Source organism: Macaca fascicularis, chromosome 7, assembly GCF_037993035.2.
Source record: "Macaca fascicularis isolate 582-1 chromosome 7, T2T-MFA8v1.1".
NCBI classification, from domain to species: domain Eukaryota; kingdom Metazoa; phylum Chordata; class Mammalia; order Primates; family Cercopithecidae; genus Macaca; species Macaca fascicularis.
Window position 1 is genome coordinate 26,761,924 of NC_088381.1, and position 17,876 is coordinate 26,779,799.

General features: G+C 37.7%; 1 protein-coding gene across 14 annotated transcripts in view; it reads right to left on the reverse strand.

Annotated features, from left to right (window-relative positions):
- Nucleotides 1–1,517: 1,517 nt before the first annotated feature.
- GABPB1 (GA binding protein transcription factor subunit beta 1) overlaps nt 1,518–17,876 on the reverse strand; it is a 76,306-nt gene continuing 59,947 nt past the window's right edge. For 8 of the 14 annotated variants that reach the window (XM_045395442.2, XM_005559531.4, XM_045395443.2 and 5 more), the window contains 3 exons: nt 13,716–13,901; nt 10,313–10,428; nt 1,518–3,048 (listed from right to left, as the gene is read on the reverse strand). In XM_045395442.2, coding sequence (XP_045251377.1) covers nt 2,896–3,048; nt 10,313–10,428; nt 13,716–13,901 — 455 coding nt within the window. In that variant the 3' untranslated portion in view covers nt 1,518–2,895. The remainder of the gene's footprint in view (nt 3,049–10,312; nt 10,429–13,715; nt 13,902–17,876) is intronic. The other 6 variants (XM_073995789.1, XM_073995786.1, XM_073995790.1 and 3 more) reach the window with 1 other exon arrangement.

Consider the following 17,876-nt stretch of genomic DNA (forward strand, 5'->3'; position numbering starts at 1 on the left):
TCATATATATGTCGAAACAATTAACCAGTGATGTGGCAACCAGATGACTGCTAACTACAAATCCATCATTTGGATATGTAGTGGAAACAACTGCGTGGATTTCTGAAAACTTTTATTTCACAGACTTTTATTTTTGTCAGTTCTTTAAATCCTCTGCTCAGAGCACCATTGAGAATGACTAGAATGAAAAGCTTTTACAGCCCACCTGAAAACAGTATGAAATAAGTGAAGGGAAAAAGAAACCCATTTTAAGTTTTAATTACAAATTCTTGTCTAAGTATTGATTTTACAGAACAGTAAATGAGATGTAAATGATTGAGAAATTGTAAGTTATATAACAACGACTCTGAAAAAGGTGAGCTTCCGCCATAGATACCTGAGTACCTGATGCTACCACAGACTTACTCCTTTTAAGCACCAATTATTTTCTCCCATCTATGCCAGCTGTTGTTATTAGGAATCAAAATTATTTCTTGCACCAGGTAAAGTCTCAAGCAGGAGAGGAGATTGGAAGTCAAAGACAACATTAAGTTAGCTTTCACAAACTTGTTCCCAACATTGTCTTGAGGCTTTTCAAGGCCAGCCTGGTCTGAAAGCAAAACTCTACAGTGGTTGCACTCTGGGGTGAAGACATTGGCCCGTCTCTGCTCCTGCACCACGTCAGGGTACCTGGCTGCTGTACCAGCACCCTGCCTCACATGACAAATTAATGTGCCAAATTAATGCTCTCTGTAACCAGAAACAGACATTCTCTATTGACTTTTCAGGACTGCAGAAAAACTCACTTCATGTTACTGGAAATATGGCCTGGCATTTATTTTTATTTATTTATTTATTTATTTATTTATTTATTTATATATATATATATTTTTTTTTTTTTTTGAGACGGAGTCTCGCTGTCGCCCAGGCTGGAGTGTAGTAGTGCGATCTCGGCTCACTGCAAGCTCCGCCTCCCGGGTTCAAGCAATTCTCCTGCCTCAGCCTCCTGAGTAGCTGGGATTACAGGCGCCCGCCACCACGCCTGGCTAATTTTTTGTATTTTTACTAGAGACGGGGTTTCACCCTGTTAGCCAGGCTGGTCTCGAACTCCTGACCTTGTGATCTGCCTGTCTCGGCTTCCCAAAGTGCTGGGATTACAGGCGTGACCCACCGTGCCCCGCCCCTGGCATTTTTAAAAACTAGTTTTTGGATCACTTAAAATATGTCAAATTTAGTGGAAAATTGAAAAAGATCTTTTTCCTCTTCCTTACAGAGTTCTTCAATTTGCCCTAAACCCTTTTTAAGCGCTTCCAGTAGTAACCATCAGGCGGGCAGACCACAGATCCCTTTATTACATTAACAAATAAACTGGTAATTCCAGTGAGAGAGTTAACAAATTCTCAAGAGCTACCTCAGGAATTTTAATGTCACACTGTGGAGAGTATAAAATATTTTCATATGGTAGCTCAAATATGCAGTAGGATAACATTTTTAATGTGTTAATAAGATGTGATAAAAACATAAGTCTACAATGAACATATGTGAAAAAGATATTTAATTGCAAAATAGAAAAGTAGGCCAGAGTACAGTTTTAAGGGTAATTGCTCTTTTATACAGTATAGATAACCTAGAGGGATGTTAGGGTTAAACAGTTCATAAAGCAATAAAACATTGAAAAATAAAGCAAGAAAAAGGGGTTTGAAGTAATGTTTTACCAAAAAAAAAAAGAAAAAGTGAACAGTCTGCCAGTGTTTAATGTCCATACATTGTGGAATTCAACAATACTGTGATGAGGGCAAGTCACAGCACAGACACTGAGCTTTCAAAGGGAAAAGTAGAAGTTACATTAGACATGTCTATTGCATCACTGTAGTACAAAAAGTTCCTGTTCTACATACAAAAGCAATTTTTTTCCATAAGAATAATTTCCTGGGGAGAAATAAGTCCATAAAATATTTCAGAAACTCATATACATTGAGTTTTCCAAAAACATTATCTTAAAATCCAGTGCCTTAAAGTGCTTTCATGTGGAAATCATGATGGAAGGCACAGAATACAGTTTCACGTCCCCACTATTAAATTTTCGAAAAAGCACAGATTTTGCAGAATTGGCAAATTCAAGTTATCTTGTAGGCTGCTCCTTCCGAGAACACTGTCATTCCAATAAAACCAGCTGCTAGCTTACTTAGTTTCAATGACCTATAGAGTAAAGGGGTTTTTGTTTTTTTTTTTCCTGGTCACTTTCATCATTTCTGTGGGAGAAATACCTATGTAAGTGATGCATTTTGAAATTATAAAACATGCAGAATATGTACAAACAGAAATTTTAAAAAATATTTGCTTCATATACATGTAAATCTACTTGGGTATAGCTGAAATTGAACAAATATAAAAATTTTGCTTTCTAAAAAATGTTTTCAGAGAATCTGACACAACTTAAAGCTGTACAAAGATTTCCTGGGAGAAATCTTCTCTCTGTATAGAGGTTTACACCTATAGGAGTAATTCCAGCGTCAGTCCACCATAATTATTACACAACATTTGCTCTAACCAGCAACGATCACCCTTAAAACTGTTCTGTTTCTGAGAAATTAAGGTTTGTACTAAAATCAAAAAGAATTCACAAAAACAGTGGCTTATTGTGGTTTTGGATCTCTTCAACAATCTTTATCAACTCATTTGGAACTGTAAAAAAAAAAAAAAAACTATTTACAGAATTCAGTTTTAAATACATTTCACAACTTCTAAAGTAAAGTTTTATGTTACAAGAATTCAGAGCTCATGGCTTAAGTCCAATTATCAATCTGTAGTCTCTTCTGTCATTCTGTATTCCCATGGCTGTACCTTTGTTGTGTACAGTTCAAGACTGTATTCTTTCTTGACCAAAAGTAAAATCAAACTACATGTTCGTTTCAATTAAACAGCTTCTTTATTAGTCTGAAGACGAGTCATAGCTTCCAACTTCTGTCTGTAGGCCTCTGCTTCCTGTTCTTTCTTTAGGAGCTGCTGTCGATATTTTTGTGCTTCTCGATTTGCTTCATCCAGCTGTTTCTGAAGAGCTTCTCTCTCCTAATTAAAAGAATAGTTTTTTTTTAATTTTGGCAAAAATACATTTTAATACATATAGGCATGCATCCTTCAAATAAAAAAAAAAACAAAAAACAAAACTGTAGTAGCTAAAAGTAGCCACGTACTGAAATTTCCTAGACATCTTGCCTTTTCAATCAATTCACTAATATTTAAGTCCCTAATTTTGTGCTCCACATTATGAGATATGGATCAGTTTCCGAACGCAAGGAAATTATTTTCCTATTTAGAAATAAGACTAACAGAAAGACTCCAAACTGGGCACCTGTACTTTTATACGTACTACAAAAACTAACAAAGAGTTTTTAAGAGGGAAATACACAACCACACCTCTTTATATTTCCATTTGTTGTGCTCTTACCTAAAGGTAATAATTATAAAACAATTTTACTGAGCACCCACTATATGAGTAAACAGGGTGATTTCCAACAATAAGCTTCTGAGACAGATATTATGCACAAGTTACAGATGAGAAAAATGATGCTCAGGGATGATGTAGCTCTCCCAAGGTCACATACTAAGGAGTTAGATTTATAGGGTTCTAACATTACTGCTTTTAAAACTATTTTTCATTTACAATAGCAAGCAAGATAATTCACCTTTAAAATGAAGAGTGCTGATCAAGATCAGTATTTCCTAAATTATACTGTTTCATAAACCAATAAAATACGAAATTATCAATGATTAAATTACATAGGTATAAAATGTATGTATTAAACTCCTCAGCAAACTGAGAGGTGAAACACACATCCAATCCAATGAAAACGGTCTTCTTTCTCCTCTTCCTCCTCACTCTGCCCCTATTCAGTTATTGCAGGAAAAACAAGGAAAAACATTTCAACGAACCCATTCCCACACCTCTAAGCAAGCACAAGGACAAAAGCTCAGCCTCCACAGACCAAAGCCCAAGGTTAGTTTCCATGGTCTTAGGAATGAAGCAACCTCATCACAGATGCCCAGGACCTCTGAGTAGGGTGAAGGCCAGGGTTCGGACTGTCACAAGAATGATGGGTCCGCAGTGGACAAGATAATTGGTCAGAGGGAACTAAAGGTAAGTGGTTGGCCGACTGCTGGGGAGGCACAGTATGAGGTTCTCTTTCTCTATATCCTATTCTGTGTATCCTCTGCCTCCTTGACTCTTGTCCATTGCCAACACCAAAGGATTCCTCACCTTCACTATTCACACGGTTGGTCCACAAGCAGGAGCATGTATAATCCCCCTGCCTTTCTGTGATTCCACTTCCTTCCCCACAATGGGAATGAAGCAAGATCCAACATTTCTTTTTCTCATGGGCCCACCAGATGTGGGAGTGATTCATTTGGAATCCAATTACACAAAATGTACAAGTAGAAGAAAGGAATGCCCCTTACCTCCAGTTTAAGCAATGCCCAGGCCCTATCCTGCTGCCTCCCAACACTTCTTCTTCCCTCCTCTTATCCTAACTCCAGCCAAGATAGGAACAAGTCAGAAAAGACACCCTGAGATGAGTCCAAGGTAAGCAATCAATGCCAATACCCTGGCTACGGACTGCAGGACTTTAAGGACACCAATGGAAGGGGTGAGGGGTGGAAGGTTGGATGTTACTTCCCAGGAGCTAGACCACAGCTCTGGCAGGAGTGTCCACAGCCATGCATGTGTTTTAAAATGTTACGTGTGGCCGGGCACAGTGACTCACACCTGTAAAGCCAGCACGTTGAGAGGCCAAGGCAGGTGGACCACTTAAGCCCAGGAGTTCGAGACAAGCCTGGGCAACATGGCAAAACCCCTACAAAAAAATACAAAATTTAGCCAGGCATGGTGGCATGCGCCTATCGTCCCAGCTACTTGGGAAGCTGAGGCAGGAGAATCACTTGAGCCCAGGAGGTTGAGGTTGCATTGAGCAACTCCACTGCACTCTGGCCTGGGTGACAGAGCAAGACCTTGTCTCAAAAAACAAGAAAAAAGAAAAAAACAAACACAAACTTACATGTATGTGAAAAATAACACCAATCCTTTGGTAGCCAAAGTTTCGAACATGGGTAAAAATTTACCTTGATTTAGCAGGAAATATTGGAAGAGGTTAACTCTAAAGCATCTTCTAGTATTACCTATTTATTAACATTTAGAGTCAGGAAAGGATTCACAATTATTGCAGAAGATGAAAGCAAACCGAGTGAGGTAGTCTAACAGTGAAAAGAGCCTAACCCTATTTTCCATATTGCATATTTTAACTTCAAGAAGTACAATTTATCTTGATAAAAATGAAAAGATAGCTCCCTTCTGCCTACTAGGTGAAATAAAAAACTCATTTTCACAGCATTTTTTGGCTAATTCTATAAAACCTAGAAGACAAAGATCATTAGCACTGCATGCTGAATACATTTAATCTTTAAGATTGAAAGTATAATTAACACTATACTTTTTTTTTTTTTTTTGAGACGGAGTCTCGCTCAGGCTGGAGTACAGTGGTATGATCTCGGCTCACTGCAACCTCCACCTCCCGGGTTCACACCATTCTCCTGCCTCAACCTCCCGAGTAGCTGGGACTACAGGCACCCGCCATCACGCCCGGCTAATTTTTTGTATTTTTAGTAGAGACGGGGTTTCACCATGTTAGCCAAGATGGTCTTGATCTCCTGACCTCGTGATCCGCCTGCCTTGGCCTTCCAAAACACTGGGATTACAGGCATGAGCCACTGCGCCTGGCCTAAATGTTTTTTAAAAGAGATAAACTGGGCAGGATATGTGAGCCGTTTGCTTGTGTGTAAACGTCAATTTTCTAACTGCCCTGGGCCAAACATGACAACTATGATTTTGTTTTAATAAAGTTTTATTGAAATATATCCACACCCACCCATTTTCAAATTGTCTATGGCTGCTTTCACTACAATGGCAGAACTGAGTAGTTGACAAAGAGACTGTAGGGTCCACAGAGCCGAAAATATTTGGTACCTGGCCATTTATGAAAAAACTTTGCCTTCTCCAGCCTTAGAAAAAAGAGATATGGACTGGGTGCTGGGCATGCAGTGGCTCATGCCTGAAATCCTAGTACTTTGGAAGGCCAAGGCAGGAGGATTGCTTGAGCCTAGGAGTAAGAGACTAGCCTGGGCAACAGGGCAAAGCCTCATCTCGAACTCCTGACCTCAAGAGATCCTCGCACTTCAGTCTCCCAAAGTGCTGGGATTACAGGCATGAACCACCATGCCTGGCCGCAAAACCTTATCTCTACAAAAAAATACAAAAATTGGCCAGGCATGGTGGTGTATGCCTGTAGTCCCAGCTACTCAAGAGGCTGTGAGGTGGGAGGATTGCTTGAGCCCAGGGAGGTCAAGGCTGCAGTGAGCTGTAAATGCACCACTGCACTCCAGCCTAGGCAACACAGTGAGACCCTGTCTCAAAAAATAAATAAAAACATACATAAAAACATTAATTTTAAAAAAGAGAGAGAAATGACCTGGATATGGTGACTTATGCCAGTAATCTCAGTAATCTCAATTCTTCAGGAGGCGGAGGTGGGAGGATCACTTGAGGCCAGGAGTCCAAGACCAGCCTGGGCAACATAGCAAGACACCCTCTCTACAAAAAGAAAAAAAAGCCTAGCCAGGTATAGTGGTCCCAGCTACTTGGGAGGCTGAGGTGGGAAGCTTGCTTGAGCCCCGGAGTTTGAGGTTGCAGTGAGCCATGACTGCACCACTGCACTTCTGCCTGGGTGACAAAGCGAGACCCTGCCTTAAAAAAGAAAAAAGAAAAAAAAAAAAAAAAAAAAAAAACCAGAGAGAGATGTGACTATAAACATTTTTAAATTGTGGCAGATCAGGAAAGATAGCCATTAAAAAAAAAAAAAAAACACAGATTGAAAAACTTTGCATCAAATAAAACATTTTATAAAGTTTACAGAAATCAGTTTTTTAGAGAGCACTAAGGATCTCAAATCTACTACCAGTTAAAGGACACAAATATTTCATTAAAAATAAAATTTACAGACATGAGCAGTGACTCGCGCCTATAATCCCAGCACTTTGGGAGGCTGAAGTGGGCGTATCGCCTGAGGTCAGGAGTTCAAGATCAGTCTGGCCAACACAGTGAAACCCCATCTCTACCAAAAATACAAAAATTAGCCGGGCATGGTGGTATGCACCTGTAATCCCAGCTACTTAGGAGACTGAGGCAGGAGAATCGCTTGAACCTGGGAGGCGGAGGTTGCAGTGAGCCGAGATCGCAGCACTGCACTCCAGCCTGGGCAACAGAGTGAGACTCTTTCTAAAAAAATTAAATAAAATAAAATTTACTAATAAACATATTTATCTTTAACCTCCATGGGAAAGAAAATGTAAAGGTATTTCCTGAAGTCACACAATAAAGTAATAGACAAAATCTGTTACTCCTAATACACTAAATATATTTCTTACACATGTACAAAGATTAATTTCAATTCAGAATAGTCTAACGTTTATTTTTGGAAATCTGTAAATAACACTCTTCCGGAAAATATATTCAATGCAGTAATAAATGGAAGATAAAATTATATACATTATTGCAATTTGGTGTCTTATTCACACCTTTCTCTCCAAAAAACAAACCTATTTTATTTCCTATATTGCTATATGCAGATGTAAAGCCCACAAAATGTACAATACACTTTCTACAGTTTAAAGTAATTTTTCCAGAGACTCTTGGAAAACCTCTCCATTGTTAGTTGGGAAACTGTAAACATAAATTCTTAGCACCTTATTGTATTATTATTTTTTCTTTTGTCTCACTCTGTCATCCAGGCTGCAATGGCGTAATCTTGGCTCACTGCAACCTCCGTCTCCCAGGTTCAAGTGACTATCTCGCCTCAGCCTCCCGAGTAGCTGGGACTACAGGCGTGTGTCACCACACCCGGGTAATTTTTGTATTTTTTAGTAGAGGTGGGGTTTTGCCACGTTGGCCAGGCTGGTCTCGAACTCCTGACCTCAGGTGATCCACCCACCTTGGCCTCCCAAAGTGCTGGGATTACAAGCGTGAGCCACTGCCCCTGGCCAATTCTTAGCACCTTCTTTATGGAGAGTCACTCTGGGCATTGCAGTCACAGATACATGGAGAAAACCCAAACATTAGATTTTGTATAGAGTTAATTTTTAAATTTCTTTAAGTTTCTCAATCTCAGCATCATTGATATTTTTGGGCCACACAATTCTTTATTGTGGGAGGCTATCTTGTGCATTGTAGGATGTCTACCCAGCCTCTATCCATTACATGTCAGTGGAATGCCACTAGTCATGACAACCAAATATGTCTTCTGACGCTGCTTTAGAGAAACTTTTTCAGTTAATGGCCAAGCTGTCCCTCAGGAGTATAAAAGTCTCCCCCCAAGATAACCCCATTGGCCACCTAAGAAAATAAATTCAAAATAACAACTTCACGTATTATAAGGAAATGATTACCTGGTTTGGTGAAAACATTGGAGGTCATCTCTTCATTCTATATCTCCAGCCTACCACTACCTGTATACTCACTGTATGCTTCCAGGTTTCTCTGAAATAGCCCTAAGAGGTCAGGCAAGCTTGGCTTGAACATTTCCAGTGATGGAGAACAAGATTTCCATTACCAGAAAGCTCTCTTTACTAAAATCAAAACAAAGCAAGCAAACGAAAACCACTGTTCTTCACACCAAGCTGAAACCGAATCTCCCTAAAGCTCCATCTCCTGGGCCCTAGTTATTTTATACACCTCTCAATTCATACTTCCCTGTTATTTGCAGTTATTTTCCCTGGTCTCTCAAAGACTGTAAGAAAGAAATCAGGCTAAACTTTGAGGGAAACAGCAATGCTCCCTGGTCATTAGGTAAATAAAGGTACAGGCTGCACATTCATTGTTTAAAAATATAATCTGTTGAATTAAATAAGCTTACATTTAATAAAAAATTCAAGTAATTTTAAAATAATACTTTATTAAAGAGTTAAAGCGAAGTACATTTTTTTACCTTATATGTCTGAAAAAGATCATCTGACATATCAGAAAAACAACAAAAAGTATTAAATAATAAGTATACTGATACCATTCAATGGAAAAATTGTTAGTTTGTGAATAAAAACTTTAACATCCTACACATCACTTTAAATCCTGAAGAAATAAAACAACCCAACATCAATATTTAAAGTCATAATTTTACCAAATATTCTGGTTAAACCATTAATCAGATTCTTTTAAACTCAATAATATATTTGTGGTGTGGCCAAAGATGTACCAGTCTTATATTTACATGAATTTAGAAAGGGTATTTTCTCATTGTCTTTAGTTTGACTTATGTTACCTTTTAGTGGCTTATTTTTAAAATCTCCTTTCTATAACAAGAACCTTTACAAAAAATTACTATTCACCAAATTTACTACAAACACATATCAGATATAAATATTGTATGACTATGCTGACTTTTTCAATTCTCATAAAAACCCAAAAATTGAGACATTATTATTCTAAATTCCAGTTTGGAACACAATAAAACTGCAACTCAGAAAGATAAGATTCCTTGCCTCAATGCTAACAGTACAAGAGGTGGGATTCAAACTCAACTCATCTGATTTCAAGTTCAGTGGTTGCAGTTGTTCTTTCAAAGTTATTCAAGAATAACCTTGTTTTCATTTGATATAATTTATTATCAAGTTCATGGAGCAAAATTTTATTTAAAGTCAGTCAAGAAAAAAACCTGTGAAGCAACTATGGTTTGGTTACACCTACAAACTGGTTTACACTTACAAATTACTCTGAGGGAGGGGGAAAAAAGTTGAATCCTATGAACAGCTAGTCTAAATTCATTTACTTTCCTTGAAAGAAGCAATTATCTACTGCTTTTAAAAAATAACCCATTTGACAAACATCGACCTTCTTTAAGAGGACCCCCTAGCCCAATTAGGTATTTTAGCTTCAGTTTTGAATGAAAAAAAAAATTTAGCCAATATATACTGGTATTTTCCTTAGTGACTTGTAAGAATGGTGTGTGTAAGTTTAAAATATAAAGGATGAAGTGCAAGAACCAAAGACATTCCAGTGTTGTCAAGATGACAGACTATTATAAAACAAATTCTTCACTCACTCATTCATTCATTCAATATTTATTTATTGAGGGCTTGCTATATGTATAAGGCAAAAATAAACAAAATGAAAATACTACGCACTTTCATTCTGTATCAAAACAATACTGTCAGTAATAAATATAAAAGACAAAAAAAATTGAATTTATTTTGGATGACTGCGGCAAAGCACACCGGGTAAAAGACTCCTTACTTCTATTTCTGCAGATTCCACCCGGTTTTCAATTATTTCGATACATTGTCTCTTAGCTGGTGGTTCTTCACTTATAACAGTTTCTTCAGCAATGTCTGTTGCTGGTACTGTTAATACTAAAATGAAAAAAAAATTATGTATTACTTCATTTTCAGAGAGATTTACTAGAAATAAAACTAGTCTTGACACTGTTGATGCTACTCATCTAAAATAAGTACATTCCAAAACAATAATTCCAAATCATCGATCTGCTTTTTATGAGACTATCCATATATGTCTTCTTTATTACCTTCTTGCTTTTTTACTGTACCTACATATATTTTTTAAATTATATAGATAATATATTCATTCATGACTCAAACATCAAAATATTTAACAAACATATTTTGAGAGGCTTCATGCCCACCCCGACAACAGATAATCATTTTATTAATTATTATGTATTATCCTTATATTAATTGGTTTAAAAATGAGTATACATTCTCATTTTCCTTTCTTACGTAAAAGGTAGCATATATACAACAGATACATTGTTCTGCATCTGCTTTTGTCACTCCAGATACTTACAGTATCTTACATCATTACATAGAGAGCTTCTGTTTATTTAGCTTCTTAATATCCACTAAGTGGATATTCCATTATGAGCACTGAGAGTTCATAAACATTGCTTGTTTTTGTATTGGACTGTTGGGCTTTTTCTCAGTTTTTAGTAGCTCTTTATATAAATGTAATTATATAGAGAGGTTGTCCTTGCTTTGCACAGCAGTACAGGAACATAAAAACGACTGTGCAAGCTGAAATCACCTGAAGCCATCCTAATAATCACAATGGGGAAAATTATAATTGTTCCATGGCCTTTAAAATTTTTTGCCAAAACATGAAAAACCCTCTTAGTGACAGCTATAAATGTAAACAAAAATTTTAAAATAGTAAAACTAATATTTATTTAGTACAATGTAATTTAAAACATTAGAGATACTGAGAATTCCAGTTTTCTTTTTTATTCATGACATTTATAAATTAACTTGGAAAAAAATGAGAATTTATATCTATTAGACTGTACAGTCTATATAATTCACATGTTAACTATATATTTTTTATTCAGGAAGGCTTTAAAAGTTTATTTTTTTAAAATATTCAGTAGAACTCTCTCATTGCTATTCTTTTCCAGAGTTTTCCTTATTCTTCTTCCCTCTGCCCCATCAACATAAACTTTAGAATCAATTTGGCTAATTACAGAAAAAAACGTGATCTTTGTTATGGGCTGAATGGTACTCCCACTCCCCAAATTCACATGTTGAAGTCCTAACCCCCAGTACCTCAGAGTGTGACTCTATTTGGAGACAGGGTCCTTAAACAGATAATTAAGGTAAAATGAGATGGGCCCTAATCCAGTACTACTGGTGTCCTTACAGGAAGAGGAGATTAGGACACAGATAACACAAACAAACTGAGGTAGACCATGTGAGGACAGGCCAGAAGATGGCCATCTGCAAATCAAGGAGAGCAGCCTCAGAAGAAACCAAACCTGCCCCAAGACCTTGACCTGGCACTTCTAGCCTTCAGAGCTGTGAGAAATCATTAGTCTGCATAATGATACAGGTTTTGGAAACAATGTTACGTCTGCTTGATACAAATATTTTTAAAGCTTTCTTCTTTTCTAAAAATTAGAATTAGTTCTTTAACGCTTTGTGAAAGCATCTGACCCTAATCCAATTTCAGACCAGCTATTAGCAGAAGATTTCAGCAGAGTGGGACAGAATGGCCTCCCAGGCTTTACAGGCCAAGTGTTCCCTCTTCTACTGTTACAGCAACAAACTCCTTTCTCCAAATCTGGTCTCTGTTCAGTGTCATGCCTCCTCTGCCACTCAAAACCAAACCTGGTTTAGGTGAAGTTCTACCTCTAGCCCTGCCCTTCACTGGCCATGAAAGGCACACGCTCTACAATCCTACTCATTTTCTTTTCTTCTTTATTTTCTTGGAGACAGGGTCTCGCTCTGTCATCCACACTGGAGTGCAATGGTGCAATCATAGTTCACTGCAGCCTCAAACTCCTGGGCCCAAGCGATCCTCCTGCCTCGGCCTTCCAAGTAGCTGGGACTACAGGTTCACACTACCATACCTGGCTAATTTCGTTGTTTCTACTTTTGTAGAGACAAGTATCATTGTGTTGCTAAGGCTGGTCTTGAACTCCTGGCCTCAAGCAATCCTCCCACCTTAGCATTCCAAAGTGCTGGGATTATGGGCTTAAGCCACCATACCAGCCCTAGTCATTTTCTCCAAGATTATGTGTGGACACTATTTTTAGGGGGAGACAAGGTACAGGGCAATGCTTAGTTAGATACTTTCTGCAGCTTCTCTCTCTGCCTCAGTATTCGTGCCCTATTCTATCTTAGTCCTGCATTCAGCACCTCCTACTGAGTCTGGGGCCCTATACTTCTGAGAAAGCATGTTTATCTTTATTGCTGAGCTTAACCCCTTTTCTTTCCTTGATGCACCAGTGTGGATTTCTGTGAGAGTCCTCTTGCCCTCTGGCTGTAATAGCTTCAGATGCTTTTGGCAGCACTTAAAAATGTGGAATTCTGAGGTTTTCTCAGCCTTTTAGTTTTACTGAAAATGTAGTTGAGGCTTTTGTTTCATCTTGTTAGCCTTTGTGGTTTCCAAAAGGAGAAAAATGTTAGAATTCACAATAAAGCTGCTAAAATTTGCTACCATATTCCTACTACAAGTCCTAAGTCCACCTTTTTTTTTTTTTTCTTTTTCTGAGAAAGAGTTTCTCTCTGTTCCCCAGGCTGGAATGCAGTGGCACGATAATGGCTCACTGCAGCTTCAACCTCCTGGGCTCTAGCAATTCTGCCACTTCGAGCTCCCAAGTAGCTGGGACTATCAGTAAATGTCACCATGCCTAGCTAATTTTTTATAATTTTTTTAGACATGGGGTCTCACCATGTTGCCCAGGCTCCAAATTCTTTTTAAGTAGCTTTTTCTTACGTGATATTTTTAAAAGCTCACATGGTATTCCAATTGCATTAAATGATCTAGGAAACTATTGTCCAATGCTGATTTGAATTATTTATTTCAGGTATTATTTGTGGTGACATTTAAGCTCATTTTTCAACCAGAATACTTTAGGGCCAATTTCTCTTTCCACCTAGTATATACTCAGAGAAAGCAAGCTAATTTTAATTTTAATTAGCCTAAGCAAATAAAATTAGGTAATTAGGTGTCCTGCAAAGGGTTATACAAATATAACTCAAGGCAAAAATAAATTCTTTGGAACACATATCATAATTTCCTGAGAATTAAAAATAAACACAATCTCTTTGGACTGCAGAGAAGACTTAAAGAAAATAAAAATAAAATAAAAACAAACACAAACTTTATAAAAATGTCTACTACTAACCTTGTTGTCCATCTGGCATGGTCACAATGATGGGTTGACCAATTCCACTGGTTGGAATAGAGTGCAAATTTCCAAGCTGAATTCCATCTGTAACTATTGTGATGACTTGCTGACCCCCTGAACTAACTACTTGCTGAATGGCACCATCCACAGATTCTGCAGTAACTACTTCCTCCGTGGCCACTACTGGAAAAAAAAAATGAAAACTCAGCAAACATATGTAACAGTATGAATAGAAACCTATTATTGCTTTGTCTGCTACTTTTGCTTTCTCTGCTTCTTTCTTTTCTTTTTTTAAATAGAGACAGGGTCTCACTCTGATGCCCAGGCTGGAGCGTAGTGGTGCAATCATGGCTCACGGCATCCTTAACTCCTACACTCAAGTGATCCTCTTGACAGCCTCCCAAGTAGATGAGACTGCAGGTATGTACCACCATCCCTGACTAGTTTTATTTTTGTAGGGATGAGGTGTTGCTATGTTGGCCAGGCTGGTCTCAAACTCATGGCCTCAAGCAAGCCTCCTGCCTTGACCTCCCAAAGTGCTGAGAATTACAAACATGAGCCACCACACCTGGTCCCCTGCTTCTTTCTTACCCAGGAAAATTTGTACATGGTTTTAAAACTCAGTCTCCAGTGGTGTTGGAAATATCTATGCAACCAGTTGATTACAAGTCTCTCGTAATTTACAATACATAAGTTTCAACTATCTTCACATGTGAGTGGTTAAACAATTTCTCTTCATTTGGTTGTATGAGGTATAAAATTTAGAAGATCTAATATCATGACGAAGGTTGTATCTGTTTCATAAAACCTCACAATTCAGTCGGGTGCTGGTGGCTCAGGCCTGTAATCCCAGCACTTTGAGAGGCCGAGGCGGGAGGATCACTTGAGGTCAGGAGTTTGAGACTAGCCTGGCCAACATGGCAAAATCCCGTCTCTACTAAAAATACAAAATTAGCAGGGACTGGTGGTGAATGCTTATAATCCCAGCTACTGAGGAGGTTGAGGCAGGAGAATTGTCTGAACCCGGGAGGCAGAGGTTGCAATAAGAAAAGATCATGCCACTGCCCTCTAGAATAGGCAACAGAACAAGACCCTGTCTCAAAACAAAACAAAAAAAAATCCACAATTCATAAGATGAATTTGAATATGATTATACTCCATTTACATTTATATATGAGTTGACATACAGAATAAAGAGTATTCTCTTTTTGGATTAAGTGAGCAAGGATTTGCCTTGATAATAAGTGGTATACAGATGTGGTACTATGTGATAGTAAATAGTATAATATATTAACATTTCCACAAACAAAATCCCCAAATACGCTCTTAATAATTTATGAGAGCCTTAGAGAGGATTCTGGCAGCAAAAGCAGCACCTGTGTCCTTGTCTGGGTAGAGAAATTGCAAGTTAATACTGCCAAAATCCTTTCTCACAGGCAATCCTACACCCACTACTGATCCCAAAAGACATGTAGAAGTACATGGTAGCTTTATTCATACTAGTAAAAAACTACAAACAACCCAGATATCCTTTGACAATAAATAAACAATGGTAGACTCAAACACAGCAATTTGACTGTATGCAAAACATGGGTGAAACTGACAAAAAAACAAAACTAAGTGATGTAAACCAGACACAAAAGAATATGTACTGTCTACCTTCCATTTATGAACTGAGCAATGTTTATACAATGTTTACAATTATCCTCTGTGAGCCCTTTGTGATAATTCCTCAAACTGCACACTTATAATCTATAAGCATTTCTGTATATTAAACTGCACTTCAATAAAAAAGCATCAAAAGGAATGATAGTAATGGATTACTATCCATTGAATTTTTTTTTTTTTTTTGAGACAGAGTCTCACTCTGTCACTAGGCTAGAGTGCAGTGGCGCGATCTTGGCTTACTGCAACCCCCACCTCCCAGGTTCAAGCAATTCTTCTGCCTCAGCCTCCCGAGTAACTGGAACTACAGGTGCATGCCACCACACCCAGTTAATTTTTTTTTTTTTTTTGTATTTTTAGTAGAGACGGGGTTTCACCACGTTGGCAAGGCTGGTCTCGAACTCCTGACCTCGTGATCCGCCTGCCTTGGCCTCCCAAAGTGCTAGGATTACAGGTGTGAGCCACCACACCCAGCCTGAATTTTAAAAAATCTTTCTATCTGATTCATGCCTATAATACCAGCACTCCAGGAGGCCGAGGCAGTATGATCACTTGAGCCCAGGAGTTCAAGACCAGCCTGAGTAACAGTGAAATCCTGTGTACAAAAAATTTAAAAATTAGCCAGGTTTGTTGGTTTACACCTGTAGTCACAGCTATTTGGGAGTCTGGGATGGGAGGATCCCTTGAGCCTGGGAGGTTGAGGTTGCAGTGAGCAGTGATCACAACACTGCACTCCAGCCTGGGTGACAGAGTGAGACTCTATCTCAAAAAAAAAAAAAAAAATCTATCATAATACCTCATAAAAAGGAGAGAAAGGAGGAAATGGGAAAGGTCCTCCTGATAGAAAGACATCTAATTAACATTGAAAAAAGACAAGTTAAGATAAATCATTGTAACTCCTAACGTAATAATTGCTTCAAGCGAGGATCAGTAGTGGGTGCTAAAAGCACTGGTAAAATCTTGTGGGGAAACAGGATATTCAAATGTTCTCAAAGTATCCCACCAAAGATTACTATTAGTTGCAAAGGGGAAAATCTACCTGAAAAGAGCCGGCAGTCACAATTCCACCAAGTGGTTCTTATCAGGATGGGCTGATATTATGTGCCTCCTTACGTGATGCACTGGGAGGTTACAAAATTCACTGGTGTTCTTCCTGGAAATGTCTGAACTAAATCTGACTATAAATGACATTTGGAGGACAACTTGAAAATGGACCATATATCAGATAATTTTTGTGATTAATGTTGATGTTTTTAGAAAATAAAATGGAGCTGTGGATACGCAGAAGGCTATTCTTACTCCTGAGATATACATGCCAAAGTAAAGGTGAAGTATATCATGATGTCTCCAGCCTCCTTTCATATAACTTGGCAAAATAAAGGGGGGTGTGTGTGTGTGTATGTGTGTGTGTGTGTGTGTACATGCACGCATGTGTCAGAGAACATACAGGCATGCCAAGATGTTAATAGTTGGTGAATACAGGTCAAAGTTATACAGGTTCATCCTCCAATTTTTCTGTGGGTTTGAAAACTGTCTACATATAAAAAAATTAATTATAACTAGTTCAAAAAGAGGAATGACATTAAAAATTATTTCTAAATGGCATGGTTTTTAATGTTATTTACACATTACAAAAGTGTAATTACGAAAAGGGTAATTTTACAAAAAGTGTAATTAAATAAAACCACTCTACTAAAATCGAGCTACCATCCAGATACACAGTTGCTCTGAAACATGCTGAGTTTCTATCAACTCACAGTAGGGCATCATGGATATCAGTGATCACAGGATTTACTAAGACAGAGAAGCCATAAATATAGGAACTGCTTTTTTTTTTTTAAGGCAGGAAAAATACTAGGAAACTGGTTTTCACGATGTACTCAACAGGCCTGGCTTCGACTGTTACTGTGTCACTTAGTAATCAAGGATCACAATACAAACCACAGAACACTCAAAATGCAAACAATCTTTATGTTTTGAGCTCTCTTGTAATTTTTGTTTACCTTAAACTATGATTAGGTTTTATCACCAAGCACTTAAGAAAATTTCAGGAAGATAATTACAAAATGAAAAGTAGGACATAAAATAGTAATATAGTCAACAGAACTACTAAGTAGGATTTTCAAACACATTAAGTATTGCTTTGATTTTTTCAAAAAACTATCCATATGAAAAAGAAATGTTCACTTGAGTTGAATACTAACTACAGTTAGTAAATATTTTAAAGCTTAATCATATGTAAGAAATTTCTAAGATCACACACAAGGCACAATTCAAGAACTTTCATCTTTGCACTATTTGCAATGACTATTATTAAAATAAAAGAGTTCTTGCCTTTCATCTAACAAGCTTTCTTTTTAAGTTGTGCTATGGTAAGATATTTAAGAAAAAATTAAAAGGAAACCAATTATGTAAGACAAAGTGCCCCCCAGAAGCTTTAAGAACAATCTAACAGTAAAATGTTGAAACATGTAAGAATAAAAGAGAAAGCCT